The 23252-nt window shown below is 32.9% G+C and overlaps 2 protein-coding genes across 4 annotated transcripts in view; one reads left to right on the top strand and one right to left on the bottom strand.

Moving 5' to 3' along the window:
* Positions 1–6294: 6294 nt before the first annotated feature.
* LOC102591257 (uncharacterized protein At4g15970-like) lies at positions 6295–13819 on the top strand. The gene is made up of 3 exons (XM_006355169.2): positions 6295–6677; positions 12024–12395; positions 13249–13819. The coding sequence occupies exons 1-3, from the start codon at positions 6348–6350 to the stop codon at positions 13732–13734; spliced, it is 1188 nt and encodes a 395-aa protein (XP_006355231.1). The 5' UTR covers positions 6295–6347; the 3' UTR covers positions 13735–13819.
* Positions 13820–14315: 496 nt separating this feature from the next.
* LOC102591585 (TATA-binding protein-associated factor BTAF1) overlaps positions 14316–23252 on the bottom strand; it is a 35256-nt gene continuing 26319 nt past the window's right edge. For all 3 annotated transcript variants that reach the window (XM_006355170.2, XM_015312242.1, XM_015312243.1), the window contains 11 exons: positions 22618–23156; positions 20853–21345; positions 20699–20767; positions 19816–19920; positions 19507–19731; positions 19175–19435; positions 19045–19094; positions 16306–16415; positions 16151–16233; positions 14939–15148; positions 14316–14838 (listed from right to left, as the gene is read on the bottom strand). In XM_006355170.2, the coding sequence (XP_006355232.1) occupies positions 14668–14838; positions 14939–15148; positions 16151–16233; positions 16306–16415; positions 19045–19094; positions 19175–19435; positions 19507–19731; positions 19816–19920; positions 20699–20767; positions 20853–21345; positions 22618–23156 (2316 nt within the window). In that variant the 3' untranslated portion in view covers positions 14316–14667. The remainder of the gene's footprint in view (positions 14839–14938; positions 15149–16150; positions 16234–16305; positions 16416–19044; positions 19095–19174; positions 19436–19506; positions 19732–19815; positions 19921–20698; positions 20768–20852; positions 21346–22617; positions 23157–23252) is intronic.

A 23252-nucleotide genomic window follows, 5' to 3' on the forward strand; every position in this document is an offset into this window, starting at 1 on the left:
CATAGCTCTCTTAGGCAACAACATGGCCCTGTAGGAAACACATAGCCTTTTTAGGCATTAATATAGCCCTGTAGGCAACTCATAGCCCTTCTAGGCATCAGTATAGCCCCGTAGGTAACTCATAGCCCTCTTAGGATTCCATATAGCTTCGTAGGCAGAACATAGCCCTTCTAGGCATAGATCACATTCATGCAGCTAACCACAATATCCCCAAGGGCAACAATAACAATCCAATCGCTAAAAGCGAGCAATTTGGTTATAAGCAACCTATAACAAATAGCCTCTAAGTCGTGTCCAACATAAGGACGCTACTAACTGAATAAGAATCCCAACAAAGGAGGATTATATCAACTCGAGCAGCCAACAATCAACAATAATGGCTACAAGTATAACAAGGATAACAACCCAATTACATTACTCCTACGCTTTAAGGAAACATGCCGTAAGTAGGGAATAGTCTTAACATACTTTTTTTACCGAATTCACGTGGCCTAACGACTTTACTCACAACCCTCCTCGATGCTACAACAAGGCAGGACCATAATCAACATAAAAGAATAGAGGATACCACGATAATTCGATAAAATATATGTATTTTCGTCGCAAATTGTTATTTGCGACTTATCAAAGCTAGAGTCGATGAAAGAAGAGTCTTATCTTGATTTTAAGTTCGTAATACACCTCAAAGCTTTAAAATATGCCCAAACCCCTGCTGTCCAACCACCAAAGTACGATATGCTAGGAAATCGATAAAACAAAGTATACCATGTTGACGAGCTCAACATGTAGAACAACTTTTGTCAAGGACTTAAGTCACGAAAATCTGTAACTTGGTTGATCCTAGAAATGGGTTTTGTGAGTTTTCTGGTTATTCACTAAGAAAAATGAAGAAAATTTGAAGAAGATGATATATATAAAGTTCCACCGACCTAGGGGACCTACCTCACCTGCCTGCATGCGCAGTCTTGTAAAAATGCAAATATCTCTCCTTTCTGAAGTCGTATGAACGAACGGATTGATGTGTTGGAAACTAGACTCGTAGACCTTCGATTTCATAGGTCGTGGGCATCATAACTCTTTATATATTGGGAGAAAATCTCCGAGACATTTGACCCAAATTTCAAACAAATCTTTAAAAAGGACTTTACAGTAACTTTCGCCAACTTTTATTTTGCCATTTACCTAACTTCAAAACTTGAGATACAACCCTTGAACACTTAAAATATCACATAACACATCATTATTAATCTATTACCCACCCTCCTGGTCTTTTCACGAGGATACGAGTCAATTTAGACGTTTCAAAAAGTCAGGGTGTTACACTTTACATATCGATTTTTTTTCGACCAACTCAAATCTGATCCTCTAAACAATCCCAAAATTAAAAAATGAGCTCCTCTCAATATTTCAATTTTTTTGATATATTATTCACTCGAAACAATTCTCCTTTATGACACATTAATTTTTAAAGTCGAGCTTAGAACATGGAAAAAAGAATAAGGAGAATAAGGAGGAGGAGGCAGAGAAGAAGAAGAAGAGTGAATTACACTTTACTTGCAATTGAAAAGTGTCAAATGATCATTGTTTGCAACAAATTTTAAACATATGAAAAATAAATAAACCACATAAATAAAATCTGAAGAAACATAACTTTATTGATAAATATGCAGGTACAATTTTGTTCCTCCCTTGATTCTACTCTCCTAAGATTTATCCATGATTCGAGTGCCGTAAGTGGCGTATTTCTCGAACTAGGATGATTTAGATTTGACCTCTATATGAGTATTCCACGACTTTTGTGAAATATTCGAGATCCTGATCTTTAAAAATACCCACGAGTTTATGGGATATTTTGAGCTGCCTTTTAAGGGAATTTAGTACCCTTTATATATGCATAAACTATGGTTTAGGGTTGAGTAGCCTCCAAGAATTCTAATTGAAACTGAACACATCTTCTAGAGTCACAATTCGAATTGAACACGTCTTGTAGAGTCCGCAAAATTTCAATGTCTACAAATGCCCCCTGCTTCAAGGCTTGTCAGAGTTTGAGACTCGATGAAACTCAAAGATGAGACTTGAAGTACTCATTCTTCCACCTTTGCAGCTTCAGATTTTCAGATTTGATTTAAGAGAGAAGAGATGAAGGGCAGATTTGGTCCCACTGGGCGTGCCAATTTGTTTGCAACAAATTTTAAACATATGGAAAATAAATAAATCACACAAATAAAATATGAAAAAACATGAATATTTTATTGATAAATATGCAGGTACAATTCTGTTTCTCCCTTGATTCTACTCTCCTAAGATTTATCCATGATTCGAGTGCCATTAGTGGCGTATTTCTCAAACTAAGATGATTTAGATTTGACCTCTATATGAGTATTCCATGGCTTTTGTGGAATATTCGAGATCCTGATCTTTAAAAATACCCAAGAGTTTATGGGATATTTTGAGCTGCCTTTTAAGGGAATTTAGTACCCTTTATATAGGCATAAACTATGGTTTAGAGTTGAGTAGACTCCAAGAATTCTAATTGAAACTGAACACATCTTCTAGAGTCACAATTCGAATTGAACACGTCTTGTAGAGTCCGCAAAATTTCAATGTCTACAAATGCCCCCTGCTTCAAGGCTTGTCAGAGTGTAGACTCGATGAAACTCAAAGATGAGACTTGAAGTACTCATTCTTCCACCTTTGCAGCTTCAGATTTTCAGATTTGATTTAAGAGAGAAGAGATGAAGGGCAGATTTGGTCCCACTGGGCGTGCCAATTTGTTTGCAACAAATTTTAAACATATGGAAAATAAATAAATCACACAAATAAAATCTGAAAAAACATGAATATTTTATTGATAAATATGCAGGTACAATTCTGTTTCTCCCTTGATTCTACTCTCCTAAGATTTATCCATGATTCGAGTGCCATTAGTGGCGTATTTCTCAAACTAAGATGATTTAGATTTGACCTCTATATGAGTATTCCATGGCTTTTGTGGAATATTCGAGATCCTGATCTTTAAAAATACCCAAGAGTTTATGGGATATTTTGAGCTGCCTTTTAAGGGAATTTAGTACCCTTTATATAGGCATAAACTATGGTTTAGAGTTGAGTAGACTCCAAGAATTCTAATTGAAACTGAACACATCTTCTAGAGTCCCAATTCGTATTGAACACGTCTTGTAGAGTCCGCAAAATTTCAATGTCTACAATCATTATTGATAAATAACAATTGATAGTGTGGTTATTTTGAGCAAAAAATTATGTTCAAAGGGTCATTTTACTTTATTATTTCATTTTAAGACTCATTTTTGCACTTTTCTTTCATTATAAGCAATTGTTTTATCTTTCATTGAAACTCGTCGACCTTGTCGTGTATTTCCTTTAACTTTCAAAATTTTATCAAAATCCTATAATAAAAATATGTCACTATGAATGTTATCATTCTCCTCTTTTGTACAATTCTGTAATAAGGTAGATTTTTCCAACCTTCAAGAGGTATATGTCCTGGGATTCACATGGATCTGGGATACATAGAAAATCTCGCTCGCCTTTTTCGCTTTTTTTCCATCCCGCTCACCACTCTCTCATTTATCTGATATCCCAGATACATGCGAATTCCTCTAGCTACATGTAGCTAATATGTATCTAGTATGATTCGCATGTATCAAGGATACATACGAATATCGTTCGCCTTCCTCTCCAATTTCGCTCGCCTCTCTCCCTATTTTTGTGTATTTGGTAGCACAATTACATATATCTAAGTGTATTTTTTTTCAATATATGTTAAAATACGTAATATTTTGAAAGTATAGATAAATGATAGTAATAATAGTATATATATGATAGTTTGAGATCCTTTTCAAATGATCGATGCAAATTCAAACATTTAGAAGTCAAATTAATTTAGCTTCCTTTTAACTCTTTCACATTGCTTTCCCTTTGTGCATAAGCGACCCAAGATTCGAAAAAGGATCGCATTTTAAGAGACATTAAATAAATAATTTATTCTAATACAATATGACTTAAATTGTGCTAAGACTCCCCTTATTGACGCAAAGATATTTTATTATGATTAATTGAACCACTCTATTTTTCATATAAGAAGAATAACGTTGACTGTTATTAATATTATTGTAAAAATAATAAACCAATCAACCGCAAAATGGTGTCTATTTCTTATAATAAAGAATTTAGTAACACGTCTTAAATACAAATGACTTGGTGTAACGTGTCTTATAAACCTTCTTTTTCTCTAAACCTTTTTTTAATTTTTTTTTTTTTGTTAGTAATAAAGTCAACGGTAACCTCATATATTCCCCTAACAAAATTTACATTTTTATTTCCCTTTAATAGTGAAAGAGGACAAGATGTGTATTCACCGTGTTTTAATTTAAGTGACATATTTTTGTTTAGTTCATTTAAAAAAATTCTTTTCTCTGGCTTTAGGAAGTAGTACTTGCAGTTGAACCTGTAAAAGTTGAAAAATATAAATGAAATTAAAAATATATGTAATTCTTATTGGAGAATTATATAGCAAAGAAGTGAAAACAAGATGGGAAAACATTAGACTTTGAATAAGATCCATTAAATGGGAAGGTATTTCTTATGGAATTTTTTCCATTTCAAAGTCAAATTCGAAACTATTAATTAAATAGTTCATTTATGCAAATACCCTTTTAATATTACTATTTATATTTTGTCATTTATTTTTATCTTAACCTTACAAAATATTAGATCATGATCTAACATTTTCTCAAAAAAAATTAACTCACTCAAAAAAATTCTTTAGATCGTAATAAGATCCATAAGTCGTAAGAAAAACACAAAGATGATCATCTACTGAATAGCCATCCCAAAAAAAAACTGAAACAACCAGTGAAATTTGTTGTGGTTAATAGTCAGATCTTTATCTATCTAATCATAAACCTCGATAGTCAGAACCATTATTAATGTTGCCTATGAAATATCTTCCCTCTTTTGTTTAATGTGTTTGAGACAGCTTCTTGTCATCATTAATGTTTTGATTAACTTAATCAATTATATATCTCATCAAATTATTAATGATTAATTACATAGATAAACATAAACATATATGTGTATTCAAATCAAAGTAAAAAAATTGAAGATTTTGTCTAAAACTAAATGACCAATGCCCCACTAGCTAAATAGCCGTAAGAAAAAGCTACTTGAAAAAAAAGAAGCAAAGTATACCTTGAATTGAACTCGACGAATATACAGTAAAGTAAAAAAGCCTTTTCAGTGTAAGGATAATTAGATAGAAATTAAATTGAAGAAATGTAGTAAATTGGGCTCTTAGAATCCAAGTATTAATTAATATTTTTTATGTGCTAAATTAGTAAGAAGAATTTTGGTTGGTAATTAGTGATTAAGCTAGACAGGTCTATTTGGAGTCCTCCTGTGATAATTATCATTTTCTAATGCACTTGCCCAACTGGTTGATATGGTCATTTTCAACAAAGAAATTGTACTACTGTACTTGGGGAAAAAAATAAAATAGATAAAAGTACAAATTTCAATATAATATAGGAAAATCGTAGTAGTTTAGTCAGTTGACTATCTAAAATTTTACCTTGTTGATAAGTAAGGATTCAATATTTCACCTTGTAATCTCCTCCACCATTCCCCTTCCCCTACCCTCGTTTTGAAAAATAAAACAAAAAAAAACAATTTTCAATATAAATAAAATGAATAGACTCAAAAAAATAAATTATGACTATGGTGTCTGAATTAGCTTTCCCCCCACTTTGACTAATTTCATAGGATACATGTTATCTTTCATCAGTAACAGATATTAGATAACTCTGTTACCAAATGAAATATGCTTATACTATTCAAAATTATTTAAATATACCCTACATTTCATGAGTACACTCGTTTAATTATAACCTTACTATCATATTTTGGTACTGATTTATCCTTAATTTAAACGGAGGGACATATATATATATATATAGTGGCATCATCACTAGGACCCCTATAATGTGACTTGTTGTTGATCCAATTATCTGGTAATTTCTTTTTTTTGGTTAGTTACAGTAGGACAAAAATAATTTTTAAAATTGAAGTTTCATGAGTGGAAGGTACAAAAATCTAATTTTGAAAATTTGAATAAAGATTACATTTTAAAAATGTAATTAAATTTTATAATTACATAAATTATTAAGAATAAATATATTTATGGATAAACTTATAAAATTTACTCTCAAAATATCTGAAAGTTAATTTAGAAAAGAGAATATTAAGTGATAGTTGACTAAGACATGGAGTATATATATATAGATCATTTGTATTGCCAAAAGAAATCAACTCTCCAACAAGAAATATTAATGGCAAATCTAGAGGGAGGAGGAATCAACAACAACTTAGATGATGAAGAGAAATTGTTGAATGAACCTAGTGGCATCCACCAGCACCACCATCAACAAATAATTTCTTTACGTAACGTTGTGAAGGTTTTTCTCTTGTTTATCGGAATTACCCTTTCATCTCTCCTTCTTTATCACTCTTCTAATAATAACCCTCTCCAATTCTTTCCTAATCACTCATATAAACATGTTCCTTCATTTGCTTCTGACTCGAACTATGTAAACACAAATGGCTCGGCAGCTGGAAATTTGCTTCATGGCTATAATAGTAGGACTGCAAATGTTTCAAAAGTAAGTTTTCTTCTTTTTATTTATATTTTTTTGGCCAATAAAGTAATTAGTTATCTCTTCGCGGTCCTTTGAAGTTGTCTGCATCTTTTAGAACTTGAACTTGTTCTTATTAAAAAACTTTACTATTGTGTGTGTATCTATTAGACATAAATTGCTGACACAGTTGAAATCATGTTTGTGAGCGAATGAATTAAGAACAACCTCAAACAATTCTTCATGATAAAACCTCTTTTGAAAATTAAAAAAATAATAACTAAAACTTCTTGAAAAGATTATACAATAAATGATTATTTCTTTCTCAAATAAATGCATTTACTTAGATAAATTGATGAACGTACGTGCTAATTAAATCCCAATTAATTACAACCAAATCTGAATTAACTTTCATTATCATCCTTAATTTCTTTATATTATTTACTGATTAATCCATTATTGACACTATATATGGTTGATAACGTCCTCTAGTTTTAGAAAATTTATCTTCATGAATCTATATATTTGATTCTGCAAAATTGAGTGATAAAAAAAAAAGACTTTTAAGGTCATTATTATTATTTTTAAAATATAAATGTCACATCTATTAAATCAACCAATTAGAAGAAGTGGAAAAAAGTGCTAATAAGAATGAATATTCTTCACGCATTTCCAAAGAAGAATAATATACGTAAGAAAATAAGAAGACTTTTCAACGTAGCACAAGTTGTTACTCCCTTCCGTTTCAAATTATGTGTTTTATTTTTCTTTTACGTATTTCTTTAAAAAATTGAGTTTTTTATTATTAAATTTTTTTAGTTGTATTTTGAGATATAATTTTTTATTGAATTTATTTTACTATTGTGATATTTTTAGTCTTCAAGCATAATTACTATGAAGGGTAAAAAAAATAAATTAATTTTTTCATGATTTTAAAATGACAAATAATGTGAGACTTCTAATTTAAAAATCACCACATAATTTGAGACAGAAGAGTACTATTATTAAAAATCACCTCATAAAGGGTGTTTGAATTGGCTTAAAAGTTGGTCAAACCTACTTTTAAATCAGTGTTTGACTTTTGAAAGTGTTTAACAAATATAAAAATAACTTAAAATAAGTAGACTTGAAATAAATTAGGAAGTGTTTGGCATGAGGTTAAAAATAACTTAAAATAAGTTTAAAATGACTTAAAATAAGTCAAAAACCAAAAGTAGATTTCTCCCTACTTTGTATTTTTTGACTTAAAAGTCATTTAAGTTTGATTTTTTATTTTTGACTTGAAAACTATTTTTTTAAAGTCAATCCAAACGGCTCCATATCAAATCAATTAATCATGCGTAAGAATTGCCAATAAATAATTATAACGAAAAGAAATTGTACGTCTCGTAGACTTTCAAAAATTATATTGAAAGATCTATTTTAATAATAATAATAATAATAATAATAAATGAACATGCTTTACTATTCCATTGATGAACAATCTTCTCAAATCAATCAATTAATGCTTGAAGAACAAGCTCAAATCAACCAATTTTCTCTTCAATAAGTCATTAAAAATTATATATATTATAATCCTTCACGCATTCCCTAATTAAGAAGAATAATCTACGTAAAAAATAGCAGACTTTTCAATGTATGGCCCAACTTGTCAATATTCTAGATCAAGTAAAAAATAAAAAATAAATACATAGTAGAATTTCAATATTTATACCAATATGGATTGTACCATATTGTGGTGCAGTGATGGAACTGTTTCACCCTTAGTCAGAGGTCTCGGGTTTGAACCTTGGGTACGTAGAAAATCATGTTGTGAGCGTCACTCCCGAATGAATTTCGAACATCGGATGGAAACAAAAAAAAAAAAAAGAATTTCAATGTTTATATTGGAAGATCTATTTTGTTAAAATAATATATGACTATGCTTCCTATTTCCTTGACGAAATCTCTCTCTAACTGTTTTTATTAATAACTAGAATTCATTTCACACCCTAATTTTTAATTTAAGAGAAATATCGTCTCTTTCTTTATTAGTGGAATAAAATTCAACTAACAATGCTATTGTTGTACATAATTATTAATTCTAGGGATAAAAATACCGCTCTAAGCTATATGGTCATGTAGTTTATGTACAAAAGTATATTAGATAGCGTATATTTTATTGTAAATCTTATGAAAAATATTTGATTACAAAATTTATAGAGAATTTCCTCAAAGTTTGAGATGTGTCAAAGATATTGTTCTTAAGAATATTTCACCCAATATATAAATATATCCCTCGAGATTTAACAAATTCTTCTAGTATAAAACTACGAGCACATATGATAACAAAGATTAACAGAATGAAAACTAAACACAAGATAATATAGGAGGAAGGATTATACTTCATCTTCTAGGTCTAGGAAAGTAAATCCAAAGAAGATTATACAACCAATAATAATGGACAAAAAAGTTTGTTTGGGTTGACTTATTTTAAATATTTTTAAGTTAAAATATATTGTAAGTATTTTGGATAAATTTTAAAAAACTGTTTATAATTAGCACTTTTTTTATGCCAAAAATTATAAATTAGAAATCTTAAGTTATAATTTTTAACTTATGAATCAAAAGCAATAAGCCCGTCCAAATCGATTCTTTTAAGTTTTAACATTCTGATGTAGCAAAAGAATGTCCCCACTCCCAATTAACATTGAAGAATAATTTATTGCGAAATTCCCAATGAAGAATTAAATTAAAGAGTATTTATCTTAAAGAGGGCTAAGCCATTAAGGCTAATTAAATGTAGTCAAACGAATTGAATGCAAGAATTCCAATTTATCTATCAACTCTATTTAGCAAATGACAAATTAAATAGAATTTATTTTTGAGATATAAAAATTATTTTCTAACATACATTATATCCATTAATAGTGTATATATTATGTATATTATGATTATATTAGTAAATTAGTTGGTCGAACTGTACATACCTAACGAGTCACCAAAATTAATTTTAAGTATTATTAAACAATGAGATACGTCAATCTCACAATGTGACTGCCCCAATAAAATTTATTTTTTTAATGGTCCTGGATTTTTGAAAAGGACCACAACTACAAAGATGTCTTTTTTTTACACAAAAAAGTAGCAGAAGAATTTTCCAAAATTGACTAATAGCAAATATTTAGGCCACTATATATGCAATTATTATAATGTCTTCTTCAAATACAACTTGAAATCTTTTGTCATATTGCCAGCTGCTAATTACCAAATAAAATTTCCAAAAATTAAAGGGCCAACCATATTTGACAGGGCATTATTGTAGACTGAAAGTAAAATGGACATCCACATTGGGTTGAGATGAAATGATGGATCAAATATCTTATATTTAGCTGTCGTTTGGTTATAGATTTTGAAATTGAAATTTAACGCCTCATATAAATTGTTTAATGTGAGATTATTTTTTAGCTCGTTAATTCCGAAAATTTGAGTTTTAAAGTTATGTTTGGATATGCTTTTTACTTGAAAAATATTTAAATTTTTGTAAGTGAAGTGAACTTTTTCCTAAAAATATGAAAATATTTGACGGTCATAATCTGATCAAATTTAATGATCGAACAGATATTTGAAGATAAATTTTCAAAATTTGATTCATAATCTATTGTCAAACACTAAATTAATTGGAGTTTTTCGATTTGAGCTCTGTATATAAAAAAATCACAATAGAGAGCTATTTGGGTCATTTGCACTTTTGTCACTATTTGGTGTTGGTTTTTTATTTTTTGTCCCTCGAGGTAAATAACTTTATTGTAGGGTACACATTTAAATTTTTTAATTTTGCATCATAATATTCCACAAATTATGTCACGCGTCTTATCAATATGTATATAGTTAGGTCAATTTGGCCAAACTTAGTAATTGTCATTGATCGAAATATACAAATCTAACAGTCATTATGTATATTGTATGTATAGGTATGCATATTCTAGGTACATTATGTATATATAGTACATGCATACTTATACTTAAATTTAAAGAAAATGATCAAAATGGTCCTTTATATATGGGGCTTGAATATTCTTGGTCTTTTATATATATTACCTTACTAAAATAGTCTTTAATGTATATAAAAATATGACTATTTTAGTCTTTAACCCTAAAACTAACTATGCAAGTGATACTTTTTGTTAAACTTAACTGTGGGTCCCACAAAATTGCCACGTGGAAAACCTCTTCTCCCTCAATCTTCTTTCTTCTTCCTCAATCTTCTTTCTTCTGCTGCAACTTTCAATTGATTTATTTTTCTCTCCATTACCCTCCTTTTCAAAACCAAATTTTCAAATCTCAAAGAATATTTTAAGATTCTATTTTTCACCTTTATCCATTCCGTTTTCACCCTTTAATGTCAACAGCGAAATAAAAAACAAATACATAAAAAAGTTATTAGTCTTGAAAAGAGTTTACTTATCGAGATCTCCTAAAAGAGAAATGGGTGTTTTATCTAATTTACTTAGTTCATATTTATTTTAATGGATCGAATTTTTTTGTGTCTAAAAATGGGAGTTGCTGGGGATTATTATTTTAGAGGGGAACTAACAAATGAGTGTAGTGTGTGTATATATATATATATTTACAAGAATATGACAAGTGGGTGAATTGAAAATGGAGCATCCCCTCTAATGGTGGTGAAAGAGAGAACTGAGGGAGAAAAGGATAATTTTGTGCTATCCACTGTTAAGTTTAACAGAATTTTTTCACTTGTATGGTTAGTTTTAGGTTAAGGATCAAAATAGTCATCTTTTTGTATACATTAAGGACTATTTCAATAAGATGATATATATAAAGGACCAAAAAATTGAAAATGGAGCATCCCCTCTAATGGTGGTGAAAGAGAGAACTGAGGGAGAAAAGGATAATTTTGTGCTATCCACTGTTAAGTTTAACAGAATTTTTTCACTTGTATGGTTAGTTTTAGGTTAAGGATCAAAATAGTCATCTTTTTGTATACATTAAGGACTATTTCAATAAGATGATATATATAAAGGACTAAAAATCTCCAACCCTCATATATTAAGGACCATTTTGGTCATTTTCTCGTATACACAATCTATAAATTCGACAAATATTTTAAAACTAAATCACTCAAAGACATCGACACATTTTATCCCAAATATTTATTATAACGGACCTTGTAACTAACAACAACAACATACTTAATAAATCTCACAAAGTAGAATCTAAAAAAGATAGAGAGAGTATGTAGACCACGACCTTACTTCTTCTCATAGGTAGAGAGACAGTTTTCAAACCTTGTAATTTAACTAGAAAATTCATTTAAAATTTCTTCACATTATTTTTAAATCATTAAAAAAATATGTGTATATTTTCATTCAGGATAAGAAGCAAAAAAGCAAGTTAGAGGAAGTGTTGGAAAAAGCAGCAATGGGAGACAAAACAGTGATAATAACAACATTAAATGCAGCATGGACAGAACCAAACTCAATATTTGATGTTTTTTTGAAAAGTTTTAGAGTTGGGAACCAAACAACATCACTATTGAAACATGTTTTAGTTGCATGTTTGGACCAAACAGCATATTCAAGATGTTTGGAGAAAAAACAAGTTCATTGCTATGCACTCACTACAAAAGATGTTGATTTCTCTGGTGAAGCACATTTTATGAGTGATGATTATTTGAAGATGATGTGGAGAAGGATTGATTTTCTAAGAAATGTTCTTGAGATGGGATATAACTTCATTTTCACAGTATGTACTCTTCCCTTCACTTTGTCATTAACATTAGTAGTCACTAAATTTCAATTAGACACTTGAATTAAGACTTATTTCAATTGATGCCGCTGAATATATTATAAAATATTCCTATAAGACTACATTTCGATTCAAATTTTGAAAAAAACAATACTTAAAATGTGTCATCTCCTTTAATTATACGTATCAACTTCAATAAGAACATATTTGTAGTTTTATGACTTATTGAGGTTGATGCATATAATTAAAGGAGGTGACATATTTTAAGTGGTTAACTTGTTCACATAATGGACAAATGAGAACACGCGCAAAAGCTTTTTCAAAATTTGAACCGAAAGTGTCTAATGGAAATACTTCATCATATGTTCAAGTGTTCAATTGAAACAAGCGTAATTTGAATGTCTAAATGAAATCTACTAACAAATATAAAGAGTAGTCTATGTATTAAATCTTAATAGTTTTACTTCTATGTATACCAACCATGAAAGAAAATCATTAGACTATCATATCACCAAAAAAAATACTAATAATTCCTAACCATAATTGGTGAACTAGCTAACCAAAAAAATTAGTTCAAAGTGGCTTCAAGAACATGTCATCCATTATGAGTGTGTTGGTATGGAGAAAATGCTTTTCAATTGTCTTGCGTTTGGTTGGTCAAAATGTTTTTTCTAGAAAAATAAATTCCTTAAAAAATGAGGAGAATGATTTTCCTAGAAAAAACAAGTTTCACCAATATCATCTCACATTGATTTTATTTCTACTTTGGGAACTATGTGTGTGTATTGCTTTATATAATAATAATGCTAGCTATAAAAGGTTATTTTTTTGTGTGTGTTTGTCGATTTAGGATGCTGATATATTATGGTTTCGACAACCATTTGCACATTTTTACCCGGACGCCGATTTCCAAATTGCTTGTGATCATTACTGGTTTGACTCAACAAACTTAGACAATTCACCAAATGGAGGTTTCAATTATGTCAAATCAAATGAACGTACCATTCAATTTTACAAATTTTGGTACAAAGCAAGAGAGGCTTATCCAGGAAAACATGATCAAGATGTGCTCAACATGATCAAATACAACCCATTCATCAAAGATATTGGATTGAAAATTAGGTTCTTGGATACAGCTTTTTTTGGAGGATTTTGTGAGCCAAGTAAAGATCTTAATCTTGTTTGCACAATGCATGCAAATTGTTGTATTGGAATTGGTAATAAAATGCATGACTTAACTATGGCACTTGATGATTGGGAAAAGTATATGGCTTTGAATGGTGATGAAAAGATGTTAAGGCCACAAACTTGGACTGTACCAAGAATATGTGGTTAAATATAATTCAGTACTTAAAAATACTTTCTTTCTTCTATTTATTTGTGGTTCATGCAAGTGTAAAATCCATTGTATGTTACCTTTCCGTCTTTTTTTTAATTGGTATTTTTCTTTCTCTTTTTATTTCCTTTTTGAGTATTTTTTTTTTTCCTATAATAACATATTTCATACTATTAGATTATATAACTTGTCTTATGTTCAAGATAGCAAATTCCATTATTTTTTTCAGGGTATCTTCTGGATTTTGTTTAATCCAATTCTCTTATAGCTTGTTTGGGTTGTTGTTACTTATTGTATTGTGTTAGTTTAGATACAATATTTGTTTTGATTGCTACTTAAATTTTATCATATCATTAAATTTGTCATTAGGTAATAACAAAGTCTCATTTTGTGTAATGACCGATTTGATATGTAATCGTGTTGTCACCTTATTTTATCCTTTACAACTTCATATATCTTCATCACTGTCAAATTGTTGACAGTTCTACACCTTTGTATACAGTTGAAACAGCAAAAATGTTGGAAAAAAGAGCTACTACTTGAAAATGTGATTTAACAAAAAACTTGAAGAAAACACAAGATGTCATAATGAAACCAACATTCATTTTTCGAATAAAGAAAAGCTGAATGTATTTACATCATCCAAGATTTACAAATGTCAGCTTTCCTAACAGGGGCATCATCTGTGCCATCCCACAACTGTGCTCCGCTATAAACTATTCTATGTCAATGGAGTCCAAAAATGTAATTCCCTGTCTAGAATTATCACGAAAAATAAAAACGAAAACAATATAAAATAGGAAAAAGAGAACTACCTCTAATCGTCAAAATTGTGGGCAGACTCAAAGAATGTACACTTTGTACATGGAACGCACAGCTGCATCATCTCCTTGTTCAGCATACTCCTCCAATGCAATGTGCGCGGAGAAATAATTAACCATTAAGCTTTGCTAAGAACTGGCCCAGGTTATACTCCTCTGTGTATTGTGACTGATCCCAAAGCTCCTCCAATCCTCCGAGAATGGCTTTCAATCCCTTCCCACTACGTGGCAAGATTGAGTCCACGTCAGATTTTTCATCAGTTCTTTTGGATCTACCAGCTCCCTGAGAATATTCGGCATTTGTAAGTTAAATAGCATACATGCATCTCAAATTCTAAAGGAATAGATAGAGATTATAGATTCAAAGCTGAGTGCTAAATCACCTTTTTGCTTTCAGCCGAAGTAAATAGATCAAGTAACTGGTCTGTATTCATCGTTTTCAAACTTGCATTCTCTGAATTGATCACTGCATTGGCAACAGATACTTTGAACCTTTGGAGACTCATTACTTTTTCTTCCAAGGTTCCTCGCATAATGAGACGATGAACATTTACAACTTTTCGCTGGCCCAACCTGTGAGCTCGATCCATAGCCTACAAAAGGATATAAATAAGTTATCCTGCTTTTCCATATCATCTTGAGCAAGCAGGACATGAGAAGATTCAACAAGAAAGAATGCCTGACTAGATAAACGCAGCAGAACATCAACAACTTGCAATATATTAACTCCACATCTAACAACCCAACATAGATATGTATTATCTGCAAGAAGTAAATCAATATACAAGATAACCATAAATTTGGCAAATACGTCCGTATTGTCTTAAAATTAGGATTGATAAGTACCAAATCCTCAAAAGTAACACCAAAAACTAATCAGCATCATTTAAGACTAATTTTACAGTAACAATGAATAGGGCAACTGTTTTTGCCTTTGTTGGAAACTGAACCTGAGACCTCATGGGTCTCCACACCCCTTGGGTTCTTTCTAGTTTTTCACTTATTCTATTAATAATATTGTTTCCAATATTGTGATTAAAATTGGGAGGTAGATTACCAAATTATTACGTATGCTCGATAAGTCATTCTTCAGGCATGGGAGAAGTAGGGATATGGATGGATAGCAAATAACAAATAACCTCCATACTTAATCGCAGACTTGGTCTTGCCATCTAAGAAGCAGAACACCTAAAATAAATAAGAACTTGAATAAACTCTCTCCCTCCTTACAATAATCCAGGGAAATTGATAACCAAAGAAACAGTAAAACAAAGTCAATCAAGAGGCAAGAAACACATAACCTCGACATAAGATCCAAAATTAGTTGTAGAGAGAGAAAGAGAGACTTTCTCATAACACATTACCTCGACATAAGATCCAAAATTAGTTGTAGAGAGAAAGAAAGAGAGACTTTCTCATACCTACCATGCAAAATTTCCCCCCATTCCCCAAACCACAAAAGGAAACCAAAACCTAGTGATTGTAAGTACTTTTTGCCTTTACTGGGCTAAAAATGAGATATAGAATTATGTGGCTTATGGTTCTGGACAATATTCAGGGGAAAAAACTGCAAAGAAAAGGCTAAATCTCTATACCTGGTGATCTCGCATTGGATTCCAGTCATGCTCCATGAACACAAGGGTATCAGCTGATGTCAGGTTCAAACCAAGCCCACCAACTGCAAGAAGTATTTGTACATGAGCACAAGTCTTCAACTGTATTACAACCATGCCAAAATGTAGAATCATACCATGTGTAGTAAGCAATAAAACGTCTATAGTAGGATCCGAATTGAAGGCTTTCACAATGTCAAAGCGCTTTTCTGGTTCAACTGACCCATCCAGCCTCAAGTAAGTAACACTGCTCAAAAAGGGAAGAAAATCTCTTTAGCTACTGAGTTTCAAAGCATAAGGAACGAACTCAAATACTTCAAGGCAGCGTTTGATTAAAGTAGGCCCATCACTGATCCTCTACCTGTTTTTTCCAGTTCCAAGACCTTCGCATGTGCACTAGCAAAACTATTAATTGTGAAAGTTAATATATGGCATACAAAGTCCAATTTATATCCCGAGACGATCTTGAATACCAAAAATGACTGGAAGTTAACAAAAGAATTTCCAGGTGCAACAGATCATAGTGCTTACATGAAGGTCAGAACTTTCCAGGTTTAACAAAGTAACATGGTAGAAACTGTATGATATTTGACTGAAGTAGCAGCTCATTTTGATGAACACAGTCATGACTTGGAACCAGCTAGAGTCAAAAACATAATAAAACAAGAAAGGCTAAAATCATAAGCAGACCCCTAAACTTGTCTGCATCTTTTATTTTGACACCTCAACAGACATTTTTTCCTCTTAGACACTCCAACCTTAACACATATGTACCTATTAAACAGAAAATGACTACTGGTCCAAATAACACAGCACATTCAACTCACTATCGGGAAGTGTGGCAAAGGAAAAAATGAAATGATGACACGTCGCATAAAGGCCTAAAAAAGTTGTCAGAAAATTAATTTTGAGTTGAAAAAAAACAATTTACCAAATTAAAAAAATATTTCAACAAAAAAAAAACGAAATCCTATCCACCCAACTTTACCCTTCCTCCCCATCAGAATCGCCCCTCCCTTCTTCCCTATCAGTGTCACCCCTTCCCATTGACATCCCCCAAGCCACCTAATTTTTTCCCCAGGTCTTCCCCTCCCCTTCTTATTCCTCCCCAAGAATCTCTTTCTTCTTCATCCACCATCTAAACCTGTCACCGGGCCACCATTGAAATGTTAGCGTACATCCTTTGGAGTTCTTGTTGATAAAAATTCATCAACGGAGATTGAGAATGCAAACTTAATGAAAAATAGAAGTGATCCAATGAATTTTCATGGAGAAGAAGTTACAATGGAGGTGACGGTTGCTAAAAAATGGTGGTCTCTGGTAGACTTGAAAGAAGAAGAAGGGGGAAACAATTTTTTTTAAAATATAAATGAGAAAGAAGAAAGAAGAAGTAAATTGAAAAATAACACTATATGACTATAACAGTGACACATTAACGCGAGGTGCTTAATAGGTACACATTTGTTAAGATTGGAGTGTCTAATAAGAAAAGAAGTCTATTAAGGTGTAAAAATGAAAGATGTGGACAAGTTTAAGGGGCCGCTATGACTTTAGCCAACAAGTTTATGGGGCCGCTTATGTCTTTCTCTCCCAGGCACATATATCGAACAACTTATATGACTTTAATCTTATGATTGGCTGAAATTTTATTTCCAGTATAAGCAATCCCAGAATTTATACCACATTATTATTTAATCATCCTGTTATATTAAGGCAAAAGATCATGGCGAAGAAAATGACAGAAGATGAAGATTTCGCTGGAGAAGACTTTTGAGATAGCTGGTATTGTAATTATTATGTTCTTTTGGAGGATGGAGAACTTGTCCAAACGGGAGAAAGACAAATGAGCTTAACTTCCATTAGAATTAGAAATGGATACATAACTTAACAAAGAGACGTTCTATTTAAACTCACAAGGAAAGAAGAGAGGAAAAGGTCAGGTGATTAAACTTGCGTTAGGAATGGATAGTAAGAATTAACAGAGGGATGTTTTTGGTCAAATTTGAAAAACTTGGAAGGCTGTTTTCAGTTAATTGAAATATTGTAAGGATGAAGTTCAAGTTTGGGTGAAACAAAAGGGAAATTTCGGTCAAACACCCTTTCTTATGTCTTCCTCCAAAAAAAATGTTAAAGTCAATATCTAAGTTGCTCAGACTTGGGTGCAGGTGTCCGATATAGGTGTGGATCTAGACGCTGGATCCTTCATGATCTAAATTTTAAGACTTGTGGATACGGATGCGGGGATTCGGCTAAAAATAATTCAAATATCTAAACGTAGAGTTATACTAAATTATGAGATATTATGTGGAAAGCTTGAGGAGAAAATATTGGTAAGAGGAGAATCCTGAAAGGAGATGAAGGAAAAGGAGTGACACCGAAATTTCTATATACAATGTATTCCATTTTTCATTCAATTTCACCTTAGCTTTTGTTTTATTACTGAAACCATTGCATCAATCCGGAGTTGCTCCGTCGATTTAGGTCAAAGTACCCAAAATCAGTTGATCAGATCGGGTACGGATCCCACATCCACACCCATGTCGTGTCAACACGGGTGTGGCACTGAATGTGAAGAGTCCGAGCAACTTAGGTCAATATATAACCTATATGTTTATGTAAAAGCAAATTGCCACTATAAATTGTTGCAACATAGATGGTTCACAACATACTGGTACTAGCCCCTAATATCCAAAAACCTAATCATGACAACCAAGAATCCGTCCACATGATAACCCAAGAAATATATTAAAAAGATTCCTCACAGCCTCTGAAAGTACGTGTCACAGATATTCATTGGAAATGGATATGTAGGTAGGTTCAGTTTAATTCAAAAGGAAGTTACAAGAACTAAAAAAACAGGATAGAACAATTCTTACTTCTTCATATGATTTTGAAACAGGTCTCTCTCAATGATGTCCAACAAGGCCTGCATGATTCGGGTTAAATTTCAGGCCAATACAGGAACAGAATATATCACAAAGTAACTTGAGAAGCTCAAGGCATTACCTTATGCTGTGCAAATATCAGGACTCTGTGCTGTCCCACACAAATAGTGCCTTCAGAACCTGAATCAACACCAATTCCACACTCTGAAAGGATCTCCTGCAAGGCGACTAGTTTGGGAGAGTGGTGGAGTTGATGGAGTTCTGAAACAATGTCAGAACCAGGAGAGAAGAGCTCTGACACAACAGATGAGAGAGATTCTGAAACTCTCTCCCCAAACACGAGCAGAGGATGACTACAAAGTTTAAGCAAGTATTGAAGTGCCTGAAACAAGAGAGATATTAGACCAGAACCACAAAAGATATAATCAAGATTCAAGACTATTCTCAACTTACCTGGAATACATGAGAAGATGCTTTTGGTAAATCATTTTTTTGGCTCGCATCTGATTCATTGTGCTTCACCATACTGGAAATTTCTTGTCTTACATGTGAACCAGAAAATTGTTCATAGAGTTTTAGCTGAACAGGACTCAGGTCACAGTATCTATCCTGAATAATTTTCTCTGGCAGATCAGATAAGACTTCATCTTTAGTCCGGCGAAGGAGAAAAGGCATCACCTGTCAAGGAAAACCTTTCAGTTTGAGTCTAGATGAGAAGTCACCCGAACTGAAAAGGCTATATGCAAGGGAAAATGAACCCACCTGCTTGTGCAATGCTTCCATAGCTAGCACACCTGCTTCAGCATCCTTGGCTGAACATTTGGGATCCCGGGCAGCTTGTAGTGGTTTACCGTAGGAGGCATGGAACTGTTAAGTTAACAAATAAACCAAAGTGTTATCCAACAACTTTTGATCAAAAAGAAATTTGTAACAACACAATAAAGTTTCACTACAGCATCCACATCAGATTCTGAAAGATACTCATGACCCATATCAACATGATAGGAAAACCCCACTTACGGTACCAAAAGCGAAGATCACAATGCTTCATATGACAACCATGAAAAACAGTTCCCGGGAACACCCTACTTGCAATCTATTTTCTTTTTATTGGTTTTGTTATGGCCAAATTAAATGCCATGTATCCTAGTTAGGAACATAGCATATTATAACGACTGTTGCCTGCTTCTTTCCATACATACCATTTGAACTCCTACGATTGTACATTGCTATCTACTAATGAACTCTTCAAACAGACACAAACAGACATAAATCAAGCTTCTAAAGTATCTAAGGAGCTTGACGAGACACATGCAGTTAGCATGAACAGAACTCTCTCCCTGCACAATGCAGACCCTATGAATAAAGGGTCCTAAATTTGAGGCCAATTAATCTCAATTCATTTTTTTGTTGTGAAAGTAAAGAGATAACGTGAAGGGAAGAAGAGTGCGGGTTGGTTCATGACTTGAAGGGATGGAAAGTAGTACGACAGCTTCCCTGTGCATACCTCCCATCCAGATCCAACTTTTAGAACAAGTCGAACAAAAGCACTAAATTGTTGGACACATTGAACAACATATGAATCACAGAAAAAGTGCAATTTAACTGACTGAACTAGTAAGAAAGCTTAAATGATGTAACTCACTTGTCTTTCAGTTCCAAGAAACCCTGGCATAAGAAAGTCAAAGAGTGACCACAGATCCAACACATTATTCTGCAATTTAAGTCAACTTATAGTTAGCACCCATTGAACTGTTGTAAAATATTCAACTGTGGTTGAACTAATAACACAAACACACCTGTATTGGTGTTCCACTGAGAACGAGGCGGTGTTGTGCCTTCAATTGTTTAACAGCAACTGTTATTTTCGACTTAGAATTCTTTATGATATGTCCCTCATCTAGAATGCAATAGTTCCAAAATAGTTGTTTAAGATGATCAACATCTTTGCGAATAACATCATATGACGTCACAATAACATTATGCTGATCAAACTGAGACCGTAGAGAACTGCGTTCTTGTGCAGAACCAACATACTGGAGGGTGGTAAGCAAAGAACCATCAATAAACTTCTCTATTTCATAAACCCAGTGGCCAACAAGGGTTGAAGGGCATATTATCAAAGATGGAGGTAGATCCTGGGAACTATTTAGAGCAATGTGCTCTGCTAAATCAGATGCCACAATTGCTGATGCTTGAAGGGTCTTACCAAGGCCCATGTCATCACATAAAATGCCGTGAAGATTAAAGCGCTTCAAAAATGCCAACCAATTTATACCTTCTTGTTGGTACCTGAAAGCATAAGAGAGAATCTTTATTTGAGAAAAGAATGAATTAGCATAAGAAACAATCTTAGATCAAAAAACTATTAAAAGACTATGAAGGACAAATTGAAGTTCCATCCCCTTCCTTTTCCCCTCTTTTTGGGTCTGCCGCAAGGGGGTTAGCTTAAAGAATACTCCAAGTGTTTAAAATAAGGCACCAAGGTTATATGGTTGTCCCACAAGGAAACTAATGGGGGGGAAAAAGAGAACTCGAGCTGAAATAAAAGTTCTCCTTCACTTGGATTTGAGAGCAGAGGAAGTCATCATTATTTTTCCACATTCACCAACAGGGGCCTAAGAAGCAATTTCTTTCAGATGGCATATTATCAAACAAGACAGATCAGCCTCGTTAAACTTTGTGTTTATTGAATCTCTTCCCAGCAGTGACTAGAAATGAGCTATCATGTTTCTCAAAAGAACAAATCTCACAGGACATAGTTCTGCTTTTCTGTAACTATGTGATCAAGTTGTGTGGCTGTTTAGAAACAGATGGACTATGGATAATATGTGATAAAAATAATTATAGTACACAGATATCTAAGAGCAAAGCGTGGACTTTATGTTTCGGACTAAAAATGTAACAGTTGGTCACTTAAAAGTGCACGTCTTTTTTTGATGACCGTGATGTCCAGGCCAGCTTTCGCGCACCTCGACAAATTACACAGGATACCTGTCACCTCCCACCAGCAACAGGTACAAAGGGTAATCAGGTAGCATGAATAATCTTGTCTAGTCCCCAATGGCTTAGTTAACACAAAAGCAGGCACAGAGAGACCATTTAAAGCTCAGTAGGTGTTTGTGTTGCAAATAATGTTGTTCATGCATACTGTTCATATGATTGCAGCATTTTAATTACAGAAAGAACACCTCATTGATAGGTATCCTAAGAAAGACTCTTGTCACCTTCCCCCTACTTCATATTGCATGTTGTCAATGTTCATGTGCATGATATTCTTTTCAGCTATTTCTTTTGGCACATTCCAGTGGCTAATCATCCCACAAGAAGAAAATGAACCTTAAAGCATGATGATAAATGCGATTTTGGTCCCACCAACCTTTCTTATATGGTTGGAGAGAAACCGAAACAACGGAAAAACAAGGTAGGAGAAAGAGGAACATATAAGTTTCTGCAGCGAGAGACCGAGATATTAATTCTTTTAAAAAAAAAAATCAGCACAGGGTAGGCATCACAATATCACATTGCAGATACTTGAGAGATAATCAGTGGCTGTGGAGTTACCTTCTCAATGTCACCTTTAGTTCAGTTGAGAGCTTGTAATCATCTATATGAGAGTTGTCAATTAGCTGCTCCAAAAATTTAACATCTTCTTGACTTCTTGATAGGTGTTCACTAAGACCAACAGGAGGAGAAACACCACGTGCTAATGGAAGTAGAGGCACAAGGGTGGCAAAACTATGTGTCACACTCTGTCTGACAGAAGGATCTGAATCACTCATACACCTCAGAAGGGGAACTACTAATAGGGGAGCATATGGAACCAGCTCGATACCAAGTCCCTGGACAAGCAAACTGACAAGCATGCCAGCTCCTTGTTTAGAATGTACAGATGTAATGTCACCTAACATAGGCACCACATTCTCAATAACTGAACCCATCACATCCAATGTCATTGACTTGGCCATGGCTGTAATACATCTAGATGCAGCTAATCTCACAGCAATATGTGAATGACGAACACATCTGAAAATGCATGGAAGGAGAGTGAGGAGTTTCGGTCTTAATGTCTCATCCAGCATTGGTGCAATGGAACGGACCACCTGCCACTCGAAGGAAAAAGAGTAAGAAGACAAAGACAGTGCTTAAGTCAAGGAAAAAACCACAAGAGTGTCCAACTGAAATATAGCATGAAACTA

The sequence above is a fragment of the Solanum tuberosum genome, unplaced genomic scaffold (assembly GCF_000226075.1).
Source record: "Solanum tuberosum cultivar DM 1-3 516 R44 unplaced genomic scaffold, SolTub_3.0 scf00191, whole genome shotgun sequence".
NCBI lineage: Eukaryota > Viridiplantae > Streptophyta > Magnoliopsida > Solanales > Solanaceae > Solanum > Solanum tuberosum.